This window comes from Diabrotica virgifera, chromosome 8, assembly GCF_917563875.1.
Source record: "Diabrotica virgifera virgifera chromosome 8, PGI_DIABVI_V3a".
NCBI classification, from domain to species: domain Eukaryota; kingdom Metazoa; phylum Arthropoda; class Insecta; order Coleoptera; family Chrysomelidae; genus Diabrotica; species Diabrotica virgifera.
This window is the reverse complement of record NC_065450.1, coordinates 74,691,062-74,718,221: the sequence shown is the minus strand read 5'-3', so window position 1 is coordinate 74,718,221 and position 27,160 is coordinate 74,691,062. Positions and strand designations below refer to the sequence as shown.

The window sequence follows — 27,160 nt, the reverse complement described above, 5'->3', positions numbered from 1 at the left end:
AAAAAATTTATATTCTGGAAAACTGAGTCTACAAATAGGGGCGCACGACGAATATTTGTATTGGGGCGCAGTCAGACTAGTTACGCTACTGCAGTAACTACATGTCAGGTTGTAACCACTCTGTAATTGCTTTTTCTCTTGGCGGTTATTATAAATAAATGAATGAATGACAAGAATTTGCAATAGTGATCGCCAACGTGATGTGAACGATAATTCTGATCTCGCACGTGAAGGAGAAGATATCACAATTTACAATTGCCTGATTAGAAAGAGATGAGGTAAATTTATGTCAGTTAGTAAAATTTCACTTGGTATAATAAATAATAAGTTAATTTTCTATAGTCGATATTCTATGTTATTATCTTGCGTATATGTTAATATTTTTGCAGTTTTTTGATCCAAATCTTTGCCCATATAAGAATTTTTTTCTTCAATTTTTGTTACCTATAAACTTTTGGTATAATAAGGTTCGAAATAAAACACATTACATTAAAAAAATAATTTTTACTTATCTCTAAGATACTCTTGTATTTCCTCTAAAGTTTTTCCTTTGGTTTCAGGTACCACAAAGTATGCCAAAACAGTCGAAATAAGATTACAAGAAGCAAAGAAGAAAAACGGACCATATAACCCAGTAGACCTATTTAGGTAATAGAAAATATTGTTAACAACAATTGAACTGCCTGCAAATACCATAGTACTAATACAAACCCCTTTGACTTTTACACTAGCCGAAAATAATTCACCTAACATCAGAGTTGGTATGAGTCCAATGCCAAATGCTGAGATCAATACAAAGAGCAACATACCAGCAAGGGGTAACCATTGTACAGATTTCATGCTTATACTCGGCACATTTATGTCAATATAAAAGTATATACCTTCCGAGACCATAATCAAAGCCGACAAGAATATAGAAATTATGTAAGATTTTCTTCTTCCGAGCTTGTCGGAAAAATACGAGGCACTTACATAACAAATCAAAATTGCGCCTATGTAAATAACAGACGAATCTTGTGCGCTGATGTTACCACCAGCTTTTTGAAAAATAAACTGAGTGTATGACGTAAAAACGTAAATTCCTGACAAAAGCTGCGATATCCTCAGAAAAGAAGCAGCTGTCAAAGCTCTTCTATTAGCTTTTATGTTAAAAAGCTGAAGGTAAGAACCATCTTCAGCCATCTGTCTCTTAACGTCTTGTGTAATTTGATTAAACTCTACTTCTACATTTTCTTTTCCTCTAAGAATTTTTAAACTCTTCTTAGCCTCTTCATGTCTGTCCTTCATTATTAGAAAGTAGGGACTTTCCACTCTAAAAATGAATGTCAACAAGAAGAAAGCTATCAGAACTAATACCATTAATGAGGTTTGTTGGACGGTGTAAAGGCTGCCCAGTATGTTTATGAGTAGTTGACCAATGTAGGCCACGCATAGAAAGGCGTTACCCCAAACACCCCTAACACTTGGGGTGGAAACTTCTCCAATGTATGCAGGCATTGCAGCGAAGAGAATTGCGTCCCCAAATCCACCACATAACCTAAAACATTATAATTATTAATAAAAACATGAAAAACAGTAGTCTCCCACTATAAGGAGAACTGAAATGGCGGACTGCCGCTATAAAAAGGATCTCGTTAGATCAGACAACAATAATATTGTGCATACATATGAATATTATGTAGTTTTCTAAAATATTAACTTCATATGTGAAGCCATTCCGAGCAATATACGATGCTAAATGTTGTTTAAATGGAGCTTTTGAAACAGAGTCGGTGGATAACCAGGAAGAAGTTGACAGGCGGTGGAGTTTATTACATCACTGGTCTCGATAGGCACACAGATTTTAGACGTCTCTATATACATACAACTATGGAAGAAAATTTAAAAAACAACGAAATTAGAGGGGCATACGGATACCTAAAAAAGATAAGAAGTGGGTATAAACCTCAAACAAGTCTATGTAAAGATGAAAGTGGGCAAATAATCAGTGACCAACAGAAAGTCACAGAAACCTGGAAGCATTATTTTCAGACCCTACTTGGAACACAAGTAGACATGGAAGATGAAATGGGTATGAACTACGTGGAAGAGAATGAAGTAGATAATGGAGTAGAAGCTCCAACTATAGAGGAAGTTCTCGAAGCTATTAATGCCCAGAAAAACAATAAAGCTCCGGGAGCTGACGAACTACCAGTAGAACTGTATAATGTAGGTGGCGAGCACCTAGCAAGTCACATCCACGTGCTCATCAAAGACATAAGGCAAGAAGAGAAAATACCCGACAACTGGAAGAAAAGTATAGTATGCCCAATCTATAAAAAAGGAGACAAACTCCAATTCAAAAACTACTGTGGAATCTCTCTACTATGCACAGCATATAAAGTCCTCACGTATATTATAAGCCAACGGCTCTAACCACTAGCAGAAAATATTATTGGAGAGTATCAGACGGGCTTCCGACAGGGAAGATCGACACTGGATCAAATATTTACAGTCAAACAGATCTTGAGCAAATCATGGGAACACGATATTAATGTTCACAAAGACAGTAGCAGAAATCTAAAATCACCATGGCTATGCGAACCCTGTTGATTGCCGCTCTAAATAGTTCTGCACTACTGCATTCGAATCATTCCCTTAAGAACTTAAGGGAGAACCTAACTTGTTCGACTAAACAATGTCGGAAACTGGTAAAATCCGGTACTGATGTAGACAAAATAGAAGATAAAAAATATATTAGATGGAATATATAATGCAAGTAAAGCAATAGTACTATGTAATTAGTAACTAAAATAATACTAGTGGCTAGTGGATCTATTCTAATACAGAGAGCCAGTGATGTCAACTGCGATGTGTATGCATGTTTCATAGATTTCGAGAAGGCATTTGATAAAGTCCCACATGGAAATCTAATCGATATCCTAAAAATATCAGGACTCGATGGTAAGGATATAAGACTCGTTTCAAACTTATATCTCCAACACAAAGCAACAGTTCGATTCGAAAATGAACTGTACGAAATCTTCACAGTCGAAAAAGGAATCAGTCAGCTTTGCATACTGTCACCAGCATTATTTAACATATACTCTGAAAACATTTTTAGAGAGGCCTTGGACGAATCAGAAGATGGTATTGCAGTAAATGGACAACTTTAATATTAGATATTCAGACGATACAGTATTGCTGGCAGATAGTGCGCAGGGGCTCCAAAGGATCATGGATAATGTTGTAGAAGCATGTAACAAATACGGCCTAAAACTAAATTGTAAGAAGACAAAAATAATGATCATTGGTAAAAACACCAACATAAACGCCCAAGTTACAATAAACAATACTCCCCTAGAGAGAGTACAGAAAATATGCTATCTGGGCTGCAACATTAAGGATACTTGGGATCATAGCTACGAAATAAAAACTCGTATTGAAAAAGCCAGAAACTCTTTTAACAGTCTTATGAAAATTCTGTGCAACTTGTCTTTAAGTATCAATATACGCATTAGAATTCTTAGATGTTATGTCTTTAGTGTCCTTCTACACGGAGTTGAAAGCTGGAGTCTGACAAAAGATGCCATAAAACGGTTAGAGGCGTTTGAAATGTGGTGCTACCGACGTATGTTGAGGGTCACATATATACACCACAAAACTAATATAACTATTCTCCAAAAGACAAAGAAATAATTAACACCGTAAATAACAGAAAATTGGCATACTTCGGCCACAGTATGCGTAATGAAAAATACCGACTGCTACAGTTGATTCTACAAGGCAAGATTGAGGGCAGGAGAGGCCCTGGACGTACTCGTATATCCTGGCTGGGCAATCTTAGAAATTGGACTAGTCTAACGTCAACTGATCTATATCGAGCTGTCGTAAATAGAATAAGATGGGTCAATGTGGTCGCCAACATCTCCAGAAAATTGGCACTTTTAGAAGAAGAAGGATCTAGACAAGTAAAAGAACACGAATGGAGGAGGCTAAAAACTTGTACATCGACATAAGCACAGATCTAGAATTATCTATCCATAGTAGACCTAGAAGGACCTAAACTCTAGCTAAGGTTATTATTGCGAAATTTTTCTAAAATTTATGCACAATAAGAAGTATTCACTTCAAAAAGGAAAAATTGTCGGCTTTTCTTTAACAAGGCAATACCGTTCTCAATTTACAACACCGCTTTTTTTTTAATTTTCGGTGTGTGAATATTAATAATAATGTTAACAAAAGTAAAATAGTACCTTGCAACATACAGCAACCATAAATTATTTGCAAACGCCTTGATTGCAAAACAAATGGAGTAAGGTAAAGCTACCAAAAGCAGTGAGTTTTTCCTTCCAATAATGTTGACTACAGGTACCAAAAATACTGGAAAAATAAATAAACCAATCACGTGGACGGTCGGGAAATAGGAAGCTTGTTCTTCGGTAATATCATAGTTGACTTTATCCGCAACTATTCTGACAATATACGGAGATGGCCATGCAAAAACGATGCCACTTACCATTCCAATCAATGCAGCTAAAATTTTAGAAGAAAAAAATAAATAAAAAATTAAATAAATAAACAAATACATAAATAAAAAAACAAATGTATAAACATTTTCAATTTCTTTGCAACACCAAAATGCAGCAGCTGCATAATGCTCTGGTTAAATCGGAGAGTGCAGGAAAGGCCCAAAGTATGATACCTGGGGAAATCGGAGAGAAGAGGATATGGGACCACTGATGAGGGGGAAAAGACCTCCGAAACCGGTATAGACTCTTGCTGCACTATCCTATTTAACTAGAGCTTTATGCAGCTGCTGCAGAGCAGATGAGTTGTGAATTATTTAAAATTCTCTCATCTTAATTTCCTCGGCATCCTGTTTGATTTATAAATTTTTAAAATCTCAGGAGGTGTAACCAAAGAAAGTATTCCACCTGTTGTCAATTTGGTGGTATGGGAACGATATTTATTGTCGCTTTCTGTGCTACTTCGATTAATAACTTACTTTGAAAAAGATAAAAAAATAAATCTTCTTCTTACGGTGCCTTATCTTTAAGGAAGTTGGCCATTACATTTGTCCATTTTATCTTATTTGCAGCCGCCCTGAATAGTCCTATGGAGTTCATATTCGTCCACTGCGTCCACAGCCGCATTTTTGCAGTTTTTGATATGTTCGTAAATTGTTTTTAATGTATTAATATCTTCAGAAAAAATCGTTCAGGTAGAGGGGAAGTGGAATTTTTAATATATTAAGATTATCATAGAATTTGTTTTTCTACAACCGTGTTAAAAATGCAATTTTTAGCACTCCATAATGCTTTAAAATATTTTTAAGGCACTGCAATTCGTATTGACCGTATAGGCAATTTCGAAGTAATGTCAAAAAAATATAAAAATGGAATGTCAGTCAAGTTCAAGTAAAAGTTTTTGTAGATATTGTCCTGTAATTACGTTTGTAGAAAAATATTGTATGATATGCGTGTTAAAAAGTACATTTTTAAGGCACTCATGTGAATTACAGAACTCGCTATCGCTCATTCTGCAAACTTTCACATGTGTGTCTTAAACGTGTACTTTTAACACATATCATAAATAACTATTATATTTACTAATTGATGTGAACATTCGAGGAGAATATGTAGTAGATCCCCTTACTTTATTGAAGTTATACTTATTTAGGCGCGATTGAGATATAGGGTGAATTTATATTGATCTGCTCGCATGCGCACACCGACAGTATGGTATTAGTCGTTATACGGGCTCTGATTGGGTGTTGAAATGATCTGTCAATAATAAATAATTGTTCAATATGAAGGTAAACAAATGTATAATATATTAGTTTTATTGTTGTGAGGACAGAAACAAAAAAGTTTATAATTGTAGTGACATTTAAATAGTTTTTAAAAGCAAAAGGTACGTAATAATTGTAAATGTATCATAGGTACCTACCTATTTGAACCTACCAAAATACATAGTATGTATTACTTTTATTTACATAATTTGATTACCATCAAAATTTCTATCAATGTTCACCTAATATATTGTTTTCTTACTCTATGTTTTGTTGTATTTTTTCAATTCTAAATTATTTCAATTCAAAATCAAAATAATTTTATTTAATTTAATTCAAAAATGTCAAAAGCTTAATCCGTTTAGTTAGTCGATCTTCGCACATAATGACACATTGCCTCCGTGGCGAAGTGTTTAAGGCGAATGAACCCCAATATACCAACCGCGCTGATAGCTGGTTCGAATCCCAATAAAAACTTTTATTTTTTTATTTTTTTTATACATTTTATGATTGTAAGTATATTTATTAAATAATTTTATTTTCAGAAAATAAAAAAATTCCGACAATTAATGTTCAGAAATCATTTGTGGCATTTTTAGTGCCGGTTGTTTGAACGCTAATCAACAATGATCACTATCAATTATTTAATTACTGTCACCAACTGTCAATATTAACTTTGATTGGGTTGCTGAAAACATAATTGATTATAATTATGAGATTAGTTAATCAATTAACATAACAATTATCACCGTAATTGATTAACTAATTTCATAATTGTAATCCATAATTATGTTTTCAGCAACCCAAACAAAGTTGACATTGACAGTTAGTGACAGTAATTAAATATTTGATAATGATCATTTCTGATTAGCGTTCGAACAACCTGCCCTTAATGTGTTTGTGTGTGTTTTATTCTTTTATTATTTTAATTTTTGGCACTGTTTTAATAAAAATGTTTGAGAAGTAGTAAGTACAAATTAGTTTAATATTTAAATAAAATATAAATAAAAAGTATATTAATTTCGTTTAAATCATATAATAGAAGTATAACTTCTTACGTGCGTACAAAGTACACACACATTCTTTTTTTTTTTCTTTTAGACAAGAATTGGTCAATTAAGTAAATAAAACAAACAAATAAGCAAACACACTAAATACACATATCAACAAAAAGAATTGGAGAATTGGAAATAAAATTGGATAAATTCTTCAACTGAATAAAAACGAACTGAAAAACAATTGAAAATTCCTTGAAATTTAGTTTAAAGCTTGTCATGTTCGTACACAGATTTATATGCATTGTGCATTGATAATCTTTTAAACATCCCAAAAAAAGTTTTGTCCCATTAATCTAGGAGACCTGATTGTAACTGTAAATATGATTTAAGGGGTTAGGAGAAAATTTCGGGCGAATGCTTTTCAATGCATTCATTTTTTGCGAATCTTGAGAAAACTAATAAGTATTTTTGAAAAATTTAAACGCAGAATGGAGGATTACATTATTACCGAGAGCCGAAAGTCCCTTAGAATAAACAAAAAGTTTCTTTTGAATGAAATATTTGAAATTAAAAATCACAATCAATTTTTTCATTCTTCTCTTCTTTTCGCCCCTGTAACTTATAAAATAAACATTATAGAAGTTGGATTTCAGGGACTTTCGACTCTCGATAATAATATACAGTATGTCTGCGTAACTTGGAACCACATGGGAAACTTTTTTTAATATCAATTTTACGAAAAAAAGTTATTCTTCATAAAGTGCTCTGTATAGTATAAAACCTAAGATGCAATCATCAGATATCAAAACTTTATCAATAATATACGAGGTATGTCCAAAAATATGAATTTCGCTCGAGAGTAAAGTGCCTTTATATTTCACAATATCAAAAATTGTTATTAAGAAAAGTTGTTTATAATTAAAAATTATGGTATAATATGCATTTAAACTCTTCTAATTGAGAAAAAAAAAATTGAAAATTTTCATCAAATTACGGATACCTAACATCATTTTTATTTAAGATAACTCCGTTATTATTAATTTTGCGGAAAAAAGTTATTATTTATAAAAATGTCTGAATAGTCAATAAACTAAGATGCAATCATAAGATATCAATTTTTTCAATTTTATACGAGGTGTGTCAAAAAATATAAATATCGCTCAAGAGTAAAATACCTTTATAGTTCACAATATTTCAACTACTAGAAGGATGCAATTTAGGGTATTTCAACTACTAGAAGGATGCAAAAAATAAAGGTACTTTACTCTTCAGCGAAATTCATATTTTTTGACATACCTCGTATAAAATAGACATAATTTAATATATTATAATAATTGTATCTTAGTTATCAGACTATGCAGAACGTTTTATAAAGAATAACTTTTTTTTCGTAAAATTAATAATAACGGAGCTATCATAAATAAAAGTGATGTTGCGTGTCCGTGATTTGAGGAAAATTTTCAAAAAAAAATTTTCAATTAGAAGAGTGTAAATGCAGATTATAACATAATTTTTAATTACAAACAACTTTTTTCAATGACAATTTTCGATATTGTGAAATATAAAAGCACTTTACTCTTGAGCGAGATTCATATTTTTTGACATACCTCGTATACTGTTGATAAAATTTGATATCTGATGAATGCGTCTTAGGTTTTAGACTATGCAGAGCACTTTATAAAGAATAACTTTTTTTCGTAAAATTGATAATAAAAAAGTTTCCGATATGGTTTCAAGTTACGCAGACACGCTGTATAAATAATAGTAATATTTATTAGTTTTTCTAGTATTCGAAAAAATACAATCATTTTTCCTTAAATTTTGCGCCTACACTCTTAAATCGTTTTACGTCTGACCCCTCACATATAAGATATGGGAAAACAATGGAACAATATTTCAAGAATATCACAAAATTTTACATTTTTTTACATCGACAACTTAAAATACAGTTTCAAAATATTCGCTATGTGAATACAATAAAAAAACAGAAAATATAACTAGATATATAATTTAATTATAGATAAATAAACAAAATAAGAACCAGAGATATTACAAGAAAAAATAATTCATCCTCTTCCGAACGCATATTAGATCACTTGGTACACATGTATGGATACAATCCAAGAGCAGACTATGAAAAATAAGCAACAGAATATATTTTTTCACAAAAATGAATGGTTTAATAATTTTAATAGAAACTTAAGATAGAGTAAAAATTGCACTGTAGTGTAGTGAACTGTAAACGGTGAACTCATGTGGAGCCCTTTGTCCAGCACTGGATGCAAATAAGCTTAAGAAAAATAAGAAAAACTAATTATCTTATAACAACCATGAACCAGAAAAAAATCAGCTCTTAGAACTACTTACTGTAACAAATAAGGCCAAAAACCAAAAATTTTTATTCAAATGATAAAAAACGTGATATAAAAACTTACCGTTTAACAAGGCTAGGATTTGTGGCCAGCTTTTTTCGTCAATTTTTTCATCTTTAGGATTCACTTTAGTGATCATCTAAATAAAGATAAATATTATTATTGTTATGTGTTGTTATCAAAATAACTTGTGTTAGTAATGGCACAGTAATGGCATACAAATAATAATACCAGACCTGACTACGAAAAGAGATACGTTAACCCGAATAACATCTAGATCAGGTTTTTTAATTTACAATTTATATCCACACTAGTATCTCTACCTACCTATTTGTTTTAGCTTTGTTGATTTGGACTACTTAATATTTACGTTTTTAAACCAAATAATATTGGTCTATAATTCTTATAGTCCAGGGATATAAGCAAATTTATTCTAAATAATAACTCGCGAACCAGTAACTTAATATTGGAGCTTTGGTTCTTATTTATGGATTTCGACGTTTCTTTTTTTAATTTGCTTGTACTTTTTGCGTACATTACGGATATGCATTACATAAATATAGTCCATTCTTTCACGGTTTTTGCTCTAAATTTTAAAGAACCGCTTGGATTGACATGAAATTTGGCATGCTTATAGCTTACATGTCAAAGAAAAAAAGTGATATTGTGCCGATGTGTGCTTTTGCCCTGGGGGTGACTTTCACCCCCTCTTAAGGGTGAAAAAATATATGTCCAAAATTAGTCCGGAAATGGGTAAACTAACTAATTTTAAGTAACTTTTGTTCTATAGAGCTTTTTCGATAAGTCAACACTTTTCGAGTTATTTGCGAGTGAATATGTTCATTTTTCAACAAAATAACCACGTTTTTAGACGGTTCTTCGCAAATAACTCAAAAAGTAAGTACTTTGTCGAAAAAACGTTCTTAGCAAAAATATAGCCTATAAAAAAGTAAAAAAAATGGTGTACGCGTTAGGTCTCTGGATCTCGTAGAACTAGAGTTATAGCCAATAAAAAATAGATTCATATTCACCAAATTTCAAATAGAATATTTCGACGTGAAATATCGAAAAAATTAAGCACTTTTTGGTGAAAACCCATTTGAACTTTTTTAAAGTGTTTAAAAAAGCTTTATTTCTGTTTTTACAAAAAGCTTCTAGCATTAAATTTAAGCAAGTTACGCTCAAAATAAAGTTGGTCCCTTTTGTTTTTGCAAAAAAAAAAATCGGGAAGACCAACCCCTAATTAGCAACTTAAATGAAATTAATCGTTACCGCTCCACAAATTATTTTATTTATGTTGTGTTTATATGATCTGTAAGTTTCATCGATTCAAAGTGCTTATTTTTGAAAAAATTTGGTTTCAAAGTAAAATTTTTAAAAATTTAAATTTTGAAAAATATGCTTTTTTCAAAATAACTTAAAAACTGTTAGAGATACCAAAAATCTCGAAAAACAAAAAAAGTCAGATTTGCTTTTCTGAATATCATGTATTTTTTTGTTTTTCTGTTAGACAAAAATTGATTAAGATTTGGTGTTTCTAAATTTGCATACATTCGTGATCAATGACTCGTTTAACCCCTTTTAACTACAGCCCTTTCAATAGTAAGAACTTTGAATCGATGAAACTTACAGATCATATAAACAATATATACACGAGTCAAGAAACTTGTGAAGTCGTAACGATTAAGTTCATTTAAGATACTAATTAGGGGGTGGTTTTCTCGATTTTTTTACCAAAACCAAAAGGGACTAACTTTATCTTGAGCGTAACTTGTTTAATTTTGATGCTAGAAATTTTTTTTATAAAACAAAAATGAAGCTTTTTTTAAACACTTTAAATAAGTTGTAATGGGTTTTCCCCGAAATGTGCTTTATTTTTGGTTATTTCACGTTAAATTATTCCATTTGGAATTTGACGAATATGAACCTATTTTTCATTAGCTATAACTCTGCTTCTACTAGGTGTCGAGACGTGATGTATACACCATTTTTTAAAATTTTTTACAGGATATATTTTTGCTAAGAATGTTTTTTCGACAAAATACTTACTATTTGAGTTATTTGCGAAAAACCGCCTAAAAGCGTGGTTATTTTGTTGAAAAAATGAACATATTCACTGCCAAATAACTCGAAAAGTATTGACTTAGTGAAAAAACTCTATAGATCAAAAGTTACTTAAAATTAGCCAGTTTATCCATTTCCTGACTTTTTTTGGACGAATATTTTTTCACTCCCAAGAGGGGGTGAAAACCACCCCCAGGGCAATAGCACATATCGGCACAACATCACTTTTTTTCTTTGACTTGTCAGCTATGTGTATGCCAAATTTCATGTCAATCCAAGCGGTTCTTTAAAATTTAGAGGTTTGCAATATTTTACCGTTAAAGAACGTACTAATAAATAAATTGTTAAAAATAATCCATCTAATTTTTTAAACAATTTTTTTTCAGTATTGTGTTTATGGAATTGAGGTACATTATTGGTGTAATGAATATTACATTTCTTAAGGGGGTAGGCGCAAAAACTTGGTCCAATGCTGAGAAAATTAATAAATATTTTTGAAAAATTGAAACGCAGAATCAAAGATTACATTATTACAGAGGGCCGAAAGTCCCTTAGAATAAGTTTCCTTTTAATGAAATATTTTAAATTAAAAATCACACAAAATATTCTCTTTTTTAAAATTTTCGGGGACTTTCAGCCCTCGGTAATAATTTAGTCTTTCATTCTGCGTTTAAAATTTTCAAAAATACTTATTAGTTTTCTCAGAATTCGAAAAAAATGAATGCGTTTAAATAACATTCGACCTGTGTTTTGCGCGTACCCCATTAAATGATCTATTGTTTGACGTTTCGATTTATACTCCGGAGACCGTCTTCAGAAAATTAAAAAGAAAACTAGCTTTGAAAATTCTGGGAAAATCCTCACAACCACTTTTCCATATTTTCAGACCTAATTGTCTTTTTAATTTTCTGACGACGATTTCTTGAGTGGAAATCGAAACGTCAAACAACAGTTCATTTAAAAATTTTATTTTCATTACACCAACAACTGTGGCTCAATGCCATAAGCACAATACTAAATTTAATGTGCCACAAGAAAACAGTTTCAGATCCTTAACACTTTATCTGCCAGGTAAATTCAGAGTAAATTTTGTACCGGGTCTTCTGGGCCAAAATATTTTTTTCTTCTTAATGACTCTATTTATGTTTGTTTTTAGCAAAAATCATAAATTCAGATTTGTTTTTTGGTTATGTTTGTAAAAATTGCCGTGTCCTTATTTGGTACACGCGGCCTGCGATTGTAAAATTGCTACTAATGTCTAATTGCAGGCCATAAGTACCACAGATGGACACTGACGGACACATTTTAGATATTTCAGTTTGTTATTTACTTCCGAAGGGAGCGTCTCGTCGACTTTACGATTGAAAAAAGTTAATATGGCGCAAAATAACAAACAACTCCGTTCTTTAGAATTGGAATTAGAAGCAGAAAAGGCTGCCGATGAGTTAGATGAGTTTAGAAAAATAAACATGAGTGATGATTTTTCTGATTATTCGGATTCAGATGTGAATCCAACATAATATAATGTAGTAGCAACTTCTTCAAAATAGTAATCTAACCCTTCCTGTATAAGTTCATGCCAAACATGAACTTACTCAAAATGTTTTGAACAAAAGAGGCAGATGCACCATTTGTTACAAAAAAACTCTGAAGTACATGGTCGAAATTATGCTGTAAAAAACAAAAAACGAGCAACATAGGTATGCAACGGATGTGAAGAGAGCCCTTTTATGTGTTTAGAATGTTTCTTTACCAACCATGTTTTCACAAAAAAATAACTGTACAAAGCAACATGTAAATACAATAAAATTGACTTTCAGTACTTAATTTTCTAGTTAAAAAATACTACATTCTATGTTACTTTTGATTATGTACTGTCATAAAAATAAAAAAGTTAATGTATAGTTAATTTTCATTTTATCATCCCTTATACCTTTAAAAATTAAAAAAATCCCAGGATATTTTTAAATGTTATAGTTCTACGCCAGACTCAATAATATTCCCATGTAAATACACGGTAAATGTGTATCAACCACGGACACATGGCTGAAACGCTGATAAAACCTGTGTCCAATATATGTACACATGGCAGTTAAAGTGTTAAGATCAAAGAGTAGCGATCAACAGGTAGCAACAAATGCGTTCCAAGATTGCGGCTCTAATTTTGAATATTTTGTCGAGATATTTGGCACACATATTCGTAATATAATAAAGAATGGCGGTACATAGCCCAATTTCAGAAATATGCTAGTATGTGGAAATTATTCTATAACTAAATAAAATATTGAAAAAAGGAGCCTGTACCGCTATTAAGAAAGACAAAAAATACACTTTCTTCAAATAAACTATTTTATCCCGTGCCTAGATTTTGTGTCACATTGGAACTACTAAAAATAGATTTTTTTATAACAAGAAATCGAACGTCACTGACTTGGCAACATTTCGCGCCTATGTGTATAAAAATTATTGTTTTTGATCACGGTTCTTAGACATTACTACGGTTGCCTAAATCGACTAACCAATGAACATTAAGGGTGAGATTACGTCACGAAAGTTTACTGTCATTTGAATCGTAATATGATTTTTTTCGAATCCTGAGAAAACCAAGTATTTTAGAAAAATTTAAACGCAGGATGCAAGATTACATTATTACCGAGGGCGGAAGGCCCCTTAGAATAAACAAGCAGATTCTATTGAATGAAATATTTGAAATTAAATATCACACTTCTCTTTTATTTTCAGCCCTGTAACTTATTAAAATAAACATTATAGAAGTTTTCAGGTACTTTCAGCCCTCGGTAATAATATAGTCTTTCATTCTGAGTTTAAATTTTTCAAAAATATTTATTAGCTTTCTCAGGATTCGACAAAAAATGAATACAATTAAAATACATTGAGAATTTTGACATGCCTCAAAATTTTGCATTAACTCAATGTAAAATTCTGAACTGTTGAATTCCAGCTTCCCTAATAATTATTGTACATCAAAAGACATTAGAAACTATTTGTAGAGGATTGAAATCTGTATTGGAAATAACTGTTAAAATTGGTCTACGTAATTAAACATATTCCAAAATTTTGTAAAAATGCAATACATTTTAGTTTTCAGACCAAACTTAGGCCACACACAATGCAATAATGTTTACATTTTTGAACTGTCAATATTTTTATTTTATCATCTATTGTTTAAAAACAATACAGTTGATAAAATACCCTCAGTTGCGGAGAAAGGATTAATAATAAAGATTTTTTTATTCAGTCAATGGTGTGAGCACTGTCAGTTAAATAGTAACGTGTGGCCTTACTTTTACACGCATACCTATTGTGGCAAATGTATCATATTTTTCAAAATTTTGGAATGCATTTAAATCGTAGAACAATTTTAACTTTTGATTTGAATACGGATTTTAATTCTCTACAAGTATTCTGTCATGACTTTTGATGTAAAATAATTAGGGAAGCAGTAATTCAACAATTCAGAATTTACATTGAGTTTCCTATGGCCCTTTTTACGATTCACCACCCGGTATAAGATAAAATGTGTACTATTTGTCTAATTATTTCATAATAACACAAATAATACACATATATACACAATAACACACATTCAATGATCGAAAATCATTTAAAAATATGGGAATGTAAACTCTTGTGACGTAAAGTCAAAAATATAAGTCTTCCCACCACCGTCGGACAAGACAACCGTAATAAAGTCTAATAACCGTGGTTTTTGATAGTGTAAACGTCACAGTCAGTGTCAAATTACCAACGCACTGTTGCCTCACTTTTGAAAGTTCGCAGAACTTTCGCAATCTTGGACCGCGTTTGGCTACCTGTTGAACGCTACTGTGTGCTCTTAATAATTTTTTTATTATTTTTTAGTAATAGTTGCGGTTACTATTATGGCCAAACATAAATATTTATTATTCCAAATGGATATAAGCAAAACATCGACAGGCTTTTACAAAATAATTTTGCAGTATTTAAAATTGTTTTTCTTCATTTTTTTTTTATGAAAATGAAGAATTTTTGTAAATAATTTAATTTGAAAACCGATCGCTTTGAAATTTTGAGAATATTTTAAGCACCACGAGATCCAACATTCCATGTAGTATTAACGTGATTATGAGCTCTCAGTTTTAAAGAAAATTACCATTTATAAAAAAACGGAATTTCTGGCTAATTTTTCAATTTTTAAGCAACAGATAACATTTTAATACCCGGCAGTTTAAAGGTTTTTTTCTACAACCGTGTTAAAAATGCAATTTTTAGCATTCCATAGGAGCGTTAAAAATGCAACTTTAAAGCAATAGTTCTTTAAAATTTTAGCAATAGTTTCTTTAAAAAAAGGCACTGCAGTTAAAAGTGAATTGTCAAATTGTGAAACGTCAAAATATTTATATTTTATTTATTAACATTAATATTAATAGTACAACTTGCGCAATTTGAAAAAGGTGGTTTAAAAGGTTTTTTAAAAATTTAATTTAAACTGTATTATTGCATTTTAACACGTTTGTAGAAAAAACAAGTTTATGTAACGGTATAATATTTTCGCTAAGAATTTTTAGACATTCCCCTCTACTGTAGACAACCAGTTCTACCTTTTACGGGTCATAGGTTTTATGGTTTCAGCAATTAACAAAAATATTGTATTTTATAAATTTATAACGCATGTAGAAAAAATATTGTATGATATACGTGTTAAAAAGTACATTTTTAAGGCACTCATGTGAATTGCGTGCCTTTCACATGCCTGCCTTAAAATTGTACTTTTAACGCTTCATAAATAGGTAACTAAATTTACGTGCATAGAAATCGGCCCACTTAAAAATTTGGTCATTTTGATGTCTCAGATTTCCTCAAGCTGTTGGCCGATTAAGGTGATTTCTTGAGCATGTTATAGCCTGATTCTTTAACAATACCACTGTTATAATATTGTTGTTAAACAGGTAAATTTTTATTGTATACCGGGTGTACCAATCAAACTGTGCTTTTTTCTCAAAGTTCGCATCACCCTGTGGAATATTCTAGCATTTACATAATACTAAAATTAAAACCCAACTCTACGCTCTGAGCTTCGCTGGTGTCGCTCCTAGCGGATTACTAATGCAACTTTCACCGGTAATTTTTAAATTTATTGTTTAATTGTTACCGCTTAGGTAATATTTACAACGCAAAAAAGTAATTACATTGTAATCGATTTTTTAAAGATTTTGCTAATCATATTAACGTTCTATTAATTAAATATTAATTTTTTACTTCGGATACTTTCACAAATATCGTGTAGATGGCGCTTAGATTAGGGATGGCGGTTTTTGACAAAACACCGGTTTTCAGTTATACCGGTTTTTTTTTGCTTACGGTTTAACCTGGCGGTTATAACCGGCCAAAAAAACCGGTTTTTGGAAAAACCGGTTTTCGGTTTTTTAATCCAATAGGTTACAAAGTTACATTTACAATACACTTTAGTTTGCGATACTCCATTAGGCTCGATATCAATATGATCAAAATTAGTACTATCGAAAGAACATGTATTATTTTTAACACGTTTGTAAATTTGTACACGTCAGAGCAATATTTTTGGTAATCAGAAAAAGTCATTCACCCACTTTCAATGTCAAGAGTTAAGTGTGAAAAATAGATGATGTTTGCGTCTAATTCAACCAGATCACTTCTTATGTAAATATTATGATTACAAATACCTTTTCAAGGAAATATTATCATAAAACTTAATAGTTGTTTCTGGCCGATGTGGGATTGCACTTTCAGTTTGCTTCTGTATTTTATAAAATAAAATAAAATTTGAATTATGGTTTTGTTTGGAATAATTACTTAAGAATAATAATTATGATTGGGATCCAAAATAATACCTAACCTAATCCTAATCACCGTAAAAACCTAATAACCGGTTTTTTACTTTAAAAAGAAAAAACCGGTTGTAACCGGGACAAAAAAACAACCGGTAAAACCGGTTATTGCGAAGTAAAAAACCGGTTTTAGGTTTAAACCGGTAGGTTTTTCCCATCCCTAGCTTAGATTAATTTCTAATTACATATTACGAAATATTAAAAAACTTAAATTCAGTAAGTATATTTAAAACGTAAGTATATTAATTTAGGTAAAAATATACACCACAGCTTTGACCAACTAATATTATTTCCTATTAATGTTTTTAATTTCAATGTTTTAAATTAATCACTTTGACATTTATGTCAAATTTCCAGTAAAAGCTTACAGATTTGTCACTACTGGCGCTCGCGAATTTTTAATTATCCCTCTACCTACGAGCTCATAGCGTATAGCCTCAGGTTTTCTTAACATTATGTTTTTTAATTCATTCGTTTATGTTGAATAATAAAAAAGTTAGGCACTTTAAGAACGAGACATGTTCTTTATCAATACACGGTGTTTTTAAATAAGTTCGACAAACTTTAGGGGGTAATTCTGCATAAAAAAATAATGACAGTTGGCTTTTTAAATGTATGTCCGCAAATGTTTCGTTTCCGAGATACGGGATGTTGAATTTTTTCTTAGACACTGACGATTTATTAATTGCTTTAAAACCAGTTGAGATATGCAAATGAAATTTGGTAGGTTTTAAGAGATGTTTATGGCAGATTTTTTGACATAAAATTAGGAATTTTATATTCACCATTAGCGTGCATACGGGTAATATGATCGGTCCTATTACACGTATGAGCGCTAATGGTGAATATTACGTTCTTAATTGTATGTCAAAAAATGTGCAATAACTACGGCTTAAAACCCACCAAATTGCATTGGCATATATAAACCGGTTTTAAAGCAATAAAATAAATCGTCAGTTTTTAAGAAAAAATTTAACATCCCGTATCTCGGAAACGAAACATTTGCGGACATATGTTTATAAAGCTAACTGTCATTATTTTTTCATGCAGAATTACCCCTTAAAGTTTGTCGCACTTATTTAGAAACACCGTGTATTGATGAAAAACATGTCTAGTTGTTAAAGTACCTAACTTTTTATTATCCAACATAATCGAATTAATCAAAAAACAGAATATTAAGAAAACCTGAGGCTATAGTTGGGTTTTAATTTCAGTATTTTATAAATAGTAGAATATTCCACAGGGTACTGCGAACTTTTAGAAAAAAAAAACACAATTTGATTAATACACCCGGTATACAATGAAAATTTACCTCTTTAGCAACAATATTATTACAGTGGTATTGCTAAAGAATCAGGCTATAATATGCTCAAAAAATAACTTAAATCGGACAACAGGTTTAGGAAATATGAGACATAAAAAATGACCAAATTTTTAAGTGGGCCGATTTCTATGCACGTAAGTTTATTATATATGACTTAGTCTCAAAGTTCTTTCAAATGCTTCACTTTTTGCTGATTGGCGGAAAAGGCGAAAATTGACCGTTTTTGACCATAATTTGTTAATACGGTCGAACCCGCCTATTAGAATACCGATTATAGGAATATCCCGCTTCAAGGAATATAAATTTGAGGTCCCTAAATGTTTCTACTAGCCAACAATGATCGGTTATTAGCATAGCCCGGTTATAGGAATACTTTTCTTTGGAACGAAGGCTATTCCAATAAGCGGGTTCGACTGTAACTATTTAAGTCCATAAAATCGAATGCAGGAAAGATACAGATTCTTGGTATAGAGGTCCAAACTACTCAAAACAACTGTTGTTTTTGTGACCGGGTCAGTATCACGAGAATAATCTTATTTTCTTGGACTATTATTGTTAGTATCCAAGCAAGGCAATTATATTCCTATTATATTTACTGTCGTTGGAGCGGACATATAGCTATTTATCTATTAAGAACGACATATTACGACATAAAAATTGTAATTAACCTTACAAACTTATGTTTTTTGTTTTAATTTTAAAACTGAATGTAGTTTTGTCAGTTTGGTCAGTAAGTATAGTATGTCACATACCCTGTTCAAAATTGTATGAACTCAAAAAATTAAATTTTTGTATTTATCTTACCAACAAAATGCATTATTTTTTTCTTCAGACAACTGTAATATCACAACTTAAAAAATATTTTATTAGATATTGTGATACTTTGTCCGGACAAAGCTACTTTGTCCGGTGCAGACGACTCTATCACTCGAACGTGTGACAATACAAGAAGATGCACAAGTTTCCGGTGAAAAACGTATTAAAAAAGTATAAATTCAAAAAACAATCATATAGCATCAATCTGTTTTAACCTTTCTATCGGAAAAAGGGTAATTCAAATTGTTTTGGGGGAAAACTGTATTACTTCGGATCAAAATGTCGTCTTTTATAAGATAACTTCTTAATATTGTTCCGAAGCGATTTCTTTGTGGCATTTATGTAATTTATTATTCTAAATGGGAAATAAGCCACAATTTAACTTAAAAAATAATTTTATTGACGTTTCATCTTTTAAGTTAAATTTTGGCTTATTTCCAATTTAGAATAATAGACTTTTGACAAATATTTTTCGTATTTAATCTAACCCATTTATAAAGGTAAAATATTGATACAACAATTAAATGTACATATAGTTAGTACTTAATATAAAAAGTATATTAGAAAATAATTAGAGATAGAGATAGAGATAGAGATAGAGATAGAGATAGAGATAGAGATAGAGATAGAGATAGAGATAGAGATAGAGATAGAGATAGAGATAGAGATAGAGATAGAGATAGAGATAGAGATAGAGATAGAGATAGAGATAGAGATAGAGATAGAGATAGAAATAGAGATAGAAATAGAGATAGAGATAGAGATAGAGATAGAGACAGAGATAGAGATAGAGATAGAGATAGAGATAGAGATAGAGATAGAGATAGAGATAGAGATAGAGATAGAGATAGAGATAGAGATAGAGATAGAGATAGAGATAGAGATAGAGATAGAGATAGAGATAGAGATAGAGGGAGACTCTGTCACTAAACTGTATTTACTAAAAAGGCGGCTTAAGGGGAAGATATTTAAAAATATTCGTACTTACTTCGTGCGACTGGCGTCAGTTACTGCATACATATAAACCTTAACATCATCATCAAGGGCGTCACAACTCTTCGTGAGTCTTTGCCGCGTATACTATTGCCTTCCATGTTTGTAGGTCCTGTGCCACTAATTCCCATTGTCGCACACCCATTTTCTCCAGATTTTCTTTGAATGTATCTTGCAACCTCTTTATAGGCCGTCCTACAGACCTTTTTCCATCTGGCATTTCCCGGAACATATTGTTTATAAGGCGATTGTCGTTACTACGTATCACATGCCCTGCCCATCTGAGTCTATTGGCCTGTATATATTTGACTAGATTTTCCCTTCCGAATACATGAATACATGTAAACCTTAAGTTAATTGAGATCTTGTTTAATAGAGTCACATTTTAATCTCTCTTAAAAGGAAAATACACAGAGATGGTGGGAGAGAGAGAGAGAGAGAGAGAGAGAGAGAGAGAGAGAGACTCTGTCACTAAACTTTATTTACTAAAAAGACGGCTTCTATTATCCTTGTGACATCCAACATTGGATATAGGCCTCCTCTTCGCTCCTCCATCTTTCCCTATCCTGAGCCATGTGCATCCATTTTGAGCCGGTTTGGTGTTTTAAGTCATCCACCCATCTCATCTGTGGTCTCCCTCTCTTTCGTGGTGTATATGTCCATTGTCCATGGTCTCCACTGTAATAATTTTATTCCATCTTTCGTCTTTTTGTCTAATCGTATGACCGGCGAATTTCCATTTTAATTTAGCTATTTGACGAGTAGCATCTTTAACTTTTGTGATATTTCTTACCCAGGAATTCCTTTTTCTATCTGACAGTCTTACGTTGATCATTTCTCTTTCCATTGGTCTTTGTGTTTTCGCAATTCTGTCCATATTCGCTTTTGTGAACGTCCATGTTTGACATCCATATGTAAGGACCGGAAGAACACATTGGTCGTAGATTTTCGTTTTTAGATATTGAGGGTATTTTTTATTCTTCAATATGAAGCTGAGCTTACCAAACGAGGCCCACGCTAACTTCGTTCGTCCCTTTATTTCTGCTGTTTGTTTGTCTCTATTCAATTTTATTATTTGTCCCAAGTATATGTATTCATTCACTTCCTCTATTTGGTTTTGTTTAACTACGATTCTTAACTCCTCTTCTTGATTTGTTATCACTTTTGTTTTGCTGTAATTCATATTTAATCCAACTTTACTGTCTTCTTAGTCTAGTTGTTGTATCTTGTACTTGTATTTATAGTTGTTCCTTGTCTGTAGCGATAAATACGATAGCGTCAGCGTATCTTAGGTGATTTAAGTATTGGCCGTTAGGCCAATCATCAAAGAAACATGAAACGTAAATAACGTTTCATGGAAATAAAACATTGCTAAATAAATAAACGTCCGGCCATTTATGAAACTCTCTGAAAATAAAAATGTTTTATGAGCATGAATCACACTCGTTTCATTGGTAGGCGGACTTCAAGATTTGTTTAGCCGTGTTTTATTTTTATGAAACGTGTTTTACGTTGCATGTTTCATGTTTTACGTTTCATGTTTCGTTGGTGTGCGGCTTGCCTTAATGATGATTCCATATTCTTCCCATTGTAATCTCTTGAAAATGTCTTCTAGTGCTATAGCCCAGTAAATAAACGGGAAATTCGGCGATACCGTGTAATTTTCAGGGGCAACTCCAAATTGCATGAAAATTCAGATTTAGGTTCTACTTACTCTCTAGTTCAAAGTTGAAATTGTGCCGTTGGTTGCTTTTACTTGGGGGGTGACAGTCACCCCTTCTCGGAGGTGAAAAAACATACGTTCAAGATAAGACCAGAAATGGATAAATTGGCTGATTCTAAGCAGCTTTTGTTCTATAGAGTTTCTTACGTAAGGCAATACTTTTCGAGTTATTTGCCATTGAAAATGTTGATTTTTCGACAAAAAAACTACGTTTTCAGACGGTTTTTCGCAAATAACTCAAAAAGTAAATATTTTATCGAAAAAAATATCCTTAGCAAAAGTGTAGCTTATAAAGAGCCCAAAAAAATGGTGTATCAGTAAAGTCTATGAATCAAATAAAAACAAAGTTGTAGCTCATGAAAAATACGTTCTTATTCGTCTAATTCCAAATCGAATATTTCAAGGTGAAATCACCGAAAAATTAAGCACTTTTCAGGAAAAACCCATTTAAACTTTTTTAAAGTGTTTATAAAAAGCTTTGTTTTAATTATTAACAAAAGTTTTAGCATTAAAAATAAGCGAGTTAGGCTCAAAATAAAGTTGGCCCTCTTTTTTTTTGTAAAAAATCATAAAAATCTCGCCATGTTTAGCTCCCAAATGAAATTAATCGCTACCGCTTTACAAACAATTTACTTACCTATCTATTTTTTATATGATCTGTCAGTCTCACCGGTTTAAAGTGTTTATTTTTGAAAGGGTTATAATTTAGAAAGCTTGAATGGGTCACTAATCACGAGTGTATGCAAATTTTGAACAGCCATATCTTAACCAATTTTTGTCTCACGGAGAAATAAAATGAAACTAGCGTATTTATAATAGCAAAACCTACATTTTTTTACTCTCTAAGATTTTTCTTATCACTAATACTTTTTAAGTTATTTTGAAAAAATGAAATTTTTCAAAAATTTTTAGAAAATTTTTTTTACTATAAAACCAAATGTTTTCAAAAATAAGCACTTCAAACCAATCAAACTTACAGATCATATAAAAAATACACATACAGTTAAAATAAATGGTAAAGCCAAACGATTAATTTCATTTAGGGTGCGAAATAGAGGGAGGTTTTCACGATTTTTTTTACCAAAAAAAGGGGCCAACTTTTTTTTTTCAGTGTAACTCGTTTATTTTTGATGCTGTAAACTTTTGTAAAAAACAATTAATAAGCATTTTTTTCGATACTTTAAAAATGTTAATAAGGTTTTCCCGAAAAATGCTTCTTTCTTCGGTGATATCGCGTTGAAATATTCGATTTGGAACTAGACGAATAAGAACGTATTTTTCATGAGCTACAACTTTGCTTCTGCTCAATTTGTAGACTTTATTGTTACAACATTTTTTCCGTTTTTTTATAGGCTACACTTTTGCTAAATATATTTTTTTCGATAAAATATTTACTTTTTGAGTTATTTGGGAAAAACGGTCTGAAAACGTAGTTTTTTTGTCAAAAAATCAACACATTGTCAAAATATTTATAGAACAAAACGTGCTTAAAATAAGTCAATTTATCCATTTCCGGCCTTATTTTAAACACGCGTTTTTCACCCCCCGAGAAGGGGTAAATGTTACCCCCAAGTAAAAGCAACCAACGGCACAAATTCAACTTTGAAGTGGAGGGTAAGTAGAACCTAACTCCAAATCTTCATGCAATTCGGAGTTGCCCCTGGAAATTACGCTCCAAAACGGTCATTTATTGGGCTACTAGGTTGAAGAGTTTCGGCGAAATCGTATCTCCCTGTCTAACTCCCCTTTTGATGGGTATGGTGTGACGGCTTAAGGGGAAGATATTTAAAAATATTCGTACTTAGTACTTACCGTTTTCTCGTTAACTGTATTTGTCTACTAACTATTACAATAATTTAAGCACTACATTAATGGTAATGAGATGTTGCTATTAATATGTATTGCTTAAAACCATTATAGAAACATTAAAGTACATAGATAACATGGTTTTTATTAAATTTGGTAAATGTTAGAGAAATCAAATAACTATCGTTATCTATATAAATAAATGAAGATTATAATATAAATCGTACATTATACATACATATATACCAATTAAAATACGCATAAATTTTGGTAAAAAGGTATTATTTTTCTTATTTAAACACGTTCAACTCTTTATCACTTCAGGGTTAGTAGTATGCACGTATAACAAAGCTAAAATTTATTATAATCGAACATATTATTTTTATATCCTTTCGGTACTGATATAAAAACATAAATGTGTTTATAGATCATAATAGACCGGGCAGTATCGTCGCCCCCGCTAGCGCAATTATTCCGATTCGATTTTTTTGCACAAACTTACTCAAAAAGCGGTCCTTATAACATATCCACAGGGTGCCGGGCGGTGCCGTGGTCGAAAAATTTTTTAAACATTTTTTTTTTCAACAAATTCACAAAAATAATTTTTTTATTTCCAACAATTTTTTTTTAGATAACTTGGGTCATTCTGAGCAAAACAGGTATCTTGTAATTTTTCTCTAAAATTGACTGTTGATGAGTTATACGCGATTAAAAATTTGAAAAATGCGAAAATGGCCATTTTCAAGGCTTCATAACTCGATCAAAAATGATTATTATGAAATTCAAAAAGTGACAAAATCAAGATTCAAATACCTTCTTCAGCGATCTGAAGAGATTTTTGTCTTTAATTTATTACAAAGCTGTTATTTTTAGTTATTAACAATTAGCGCTATAGTATAACTGTATCGTCGCCCCCGTTAGCGGAACAATTTCGATTAGATTGTTTTGCACAGACTTACTCAAAAAGAGGTCCTTATAACATATCCATAGGGTACCGGGCGGTGCCGTGGTCGGAAAATTTTTTAAACAATTATTCTTAAACACATTCCCAAAAATAATTTTTTTATTTCCAACAATTTTTTTTTTAAATAACTTGGGTCATTCTGAGCAAAAAAGGTATCTTATCATTTTTCTCTGAAATTGACTGTTGTCGAGTTATACGCGATTAAAAATTTGAAAAATGGCTTCCATTTTCAAGGCTTCATAACTCGATCAAAAATGATTATTATGAAATTCAAAAAGTGACAAAATCAAGATTCAAATACCTTCTTCAGCGTTCTGAAGAGATTTTTTTCTTTAATTTATTACAAAGCTGTTATTTTTAGTTATTAACAATTAGCGCTATAGTCTAACTGTATCGTCGCTCCCGTTAGCGGAACAATTTTGATCAGATTTTTTTTGCACAAACTTACTCAAAGAGGGGTCCTCATAACATATCCACAGGGTGCCTTGCGGTGCCGTGGTCGAAAAATTTTTTTTAAACAATTTTTTTTAAACAAACTCACAAAAATAATTTTTTCATTTCCAACAATTTTTTTTTAGATAACTTCGTCATTCTGAGCAAAAAAGGTCTCTTGTAATTTTTCTCTAAAATTGATTGTTGTCGAGTTATATGCGATTAAAAATTTGAAAAATGCGAAAATGGTCATTTTGAGTAAGTTTGTGCAAAACAAATCTAATCGAAATAGTTCCGCTAACGGGGGTGACGATACAGTTGGACTATGCCGCTAATTGTTAATAACTAAAAATAACAGCTTTGTAATAAAATAGTGACAAAAATCTCTTCAGGACGTCGAAGAAGGTATTTGAATCTTGATTTTGACACTTTTTGAATTTCATAATAATTATTTTTAATCGAGTTATGAAGCCTTAAAAATGGCCATTTTCGCATTTTTCAAATTTTTAATCGCGTATAACTCGACAACAGTCAATTTTAGAGAAAAATGACAGGAGACTTTTTTGCTCAGAATGACCCAAATAATCTAAAAAAAACTGTTGGAAATAAAAAAATTATTTTTGTGAATTTGTTTAAAAAAAAATTGTTTAAAAAATTTTTCGACCACGGCATCGCCCGGCACCCTGTGAATATGTTATAAGGACCTCTTTTTGAGTAAGTTTGTGCAAAAAAATCGAATCGGAATAATTGCGCTAGCGGGGGCGACGATACTGCCCGGTCTATAAGGATTTTATAATCAATTAGTTTTGATGGGAAATAAGCCACAATTTTACTAAAAAAATGATTTTATTAACGTTTCGACACCGAAATCGGGTGTCGTTGTCAAAATACAAAAAATATTAATAAATTAAACAAAAATGTTGTTGCGTAGTAAAAAAATTCTTCTAATAATTTATTTAATATGACTCATTTATATCGACAAATCAGACATATATTATACATTTTAAAGTAGAAGACTTTAAACTGATATTGCCAATATTTTTATGAGTTGCATTCCTGGGATGACTTTATTGAAATATAGTTCATTCGATTACATGAAATCAACCCCAACTCAAGAATATCCGTCACAAAAAAATCATAACATGTGATCTGTCTTTAAAAAGACAACCACACGCAATGGTGGCAGTAAAATTCTCGCGCTAGAGATTCCATAGTAAATCACGAGGGAAAACTAGGAAAAAACCTCGTGATACAATCCCGACATCGTAAGTATTAGGTTTTACTTTAGTTTACTCTCAAAACTAACACCAAATTCTGACCTTAATATGTACCTATTGTTATTTTAAACAATACTAAAATATAAAATATGTACTAACTCGATATGGTATTGATTTACTAATGCTGGTATTTGCGACAAAATTGTTTCATTTAGCATAATTAAAGCTGAATCTATAAGTACATGAATTTCTCCACTGAACTCCAAACTAAAAGAGGAAGTCAGTAGAAAGAAAATACCAGGATTAGTAAGTCAATAACATATCGAGTTAGTACATATTTTATATTTTAATATTATTTATATATCTATGTATTATTAATATTATTTAAAATTTAAAATAACATATGTCCATATTAAGGTCAGAATTTGGTATCAGTTTTGAGAGTAAACTACAGTAAGACCTAATACTTGCGATATCGGGATAGTGTCACGAGGTTTTTTCCTGGTTTTCCCTCGTGATTTACTATGGAACCTCTAGCGCGAGAATTTTACTGTCACCATTGCATGTGGTGGTCTTTTTAAAGACAGATCACATGTTATGATTTTTTTGTGACGGATATTCTTGAGTTGGGGTTGATTTCATGTAATCGAATGAACTACATTTCAATAAAGGCGCCCCAGGAACGCAACTTATAAATATTGGCAATATCATTTTAAAGTCTTCTACTTTAAAATGTATAATAATATGTCTGAATTGCCGATATAAATGAGTCAGATTAAATAAATTATTAGAAGAATTTTTTTACTAAGCA

The 27,160-nt window shown here is 31.4% G+C and overlaps 1 protein-coding gene across 1 annotated transcript; it reads right to left on the bottom strand.

Annotated features, from left to right (window-relative positions):
* Positions 1-489: 489 nt before the first annotated feature.
* LOC114340448 (facilitated trehalose transporter Tret1-like) lies at positions 490-23,877 on the bottom strand. The gene is made up of 4 exons (XM_050658428.1): positions 23,743-23,877; positions 9,207-9,282; positions 4,236-4,515; positions 490-1,537 (listed from the first exon to the last, which is right to left on the bottom strand). The coding sequence occupies exons 2-4, from the start codon at positions 9,280-9,282 to the stop codon at positions 505-507; spliced, it is 1,389 nt and encodes a 462-aa protein (XP_050514385.1). The 5' UTR covers positions 23,743-23,877; the 3' UTR covers positions 490-504.
* Positions 23,878-27,160: the final 3,283 nt, after the last annotated feature.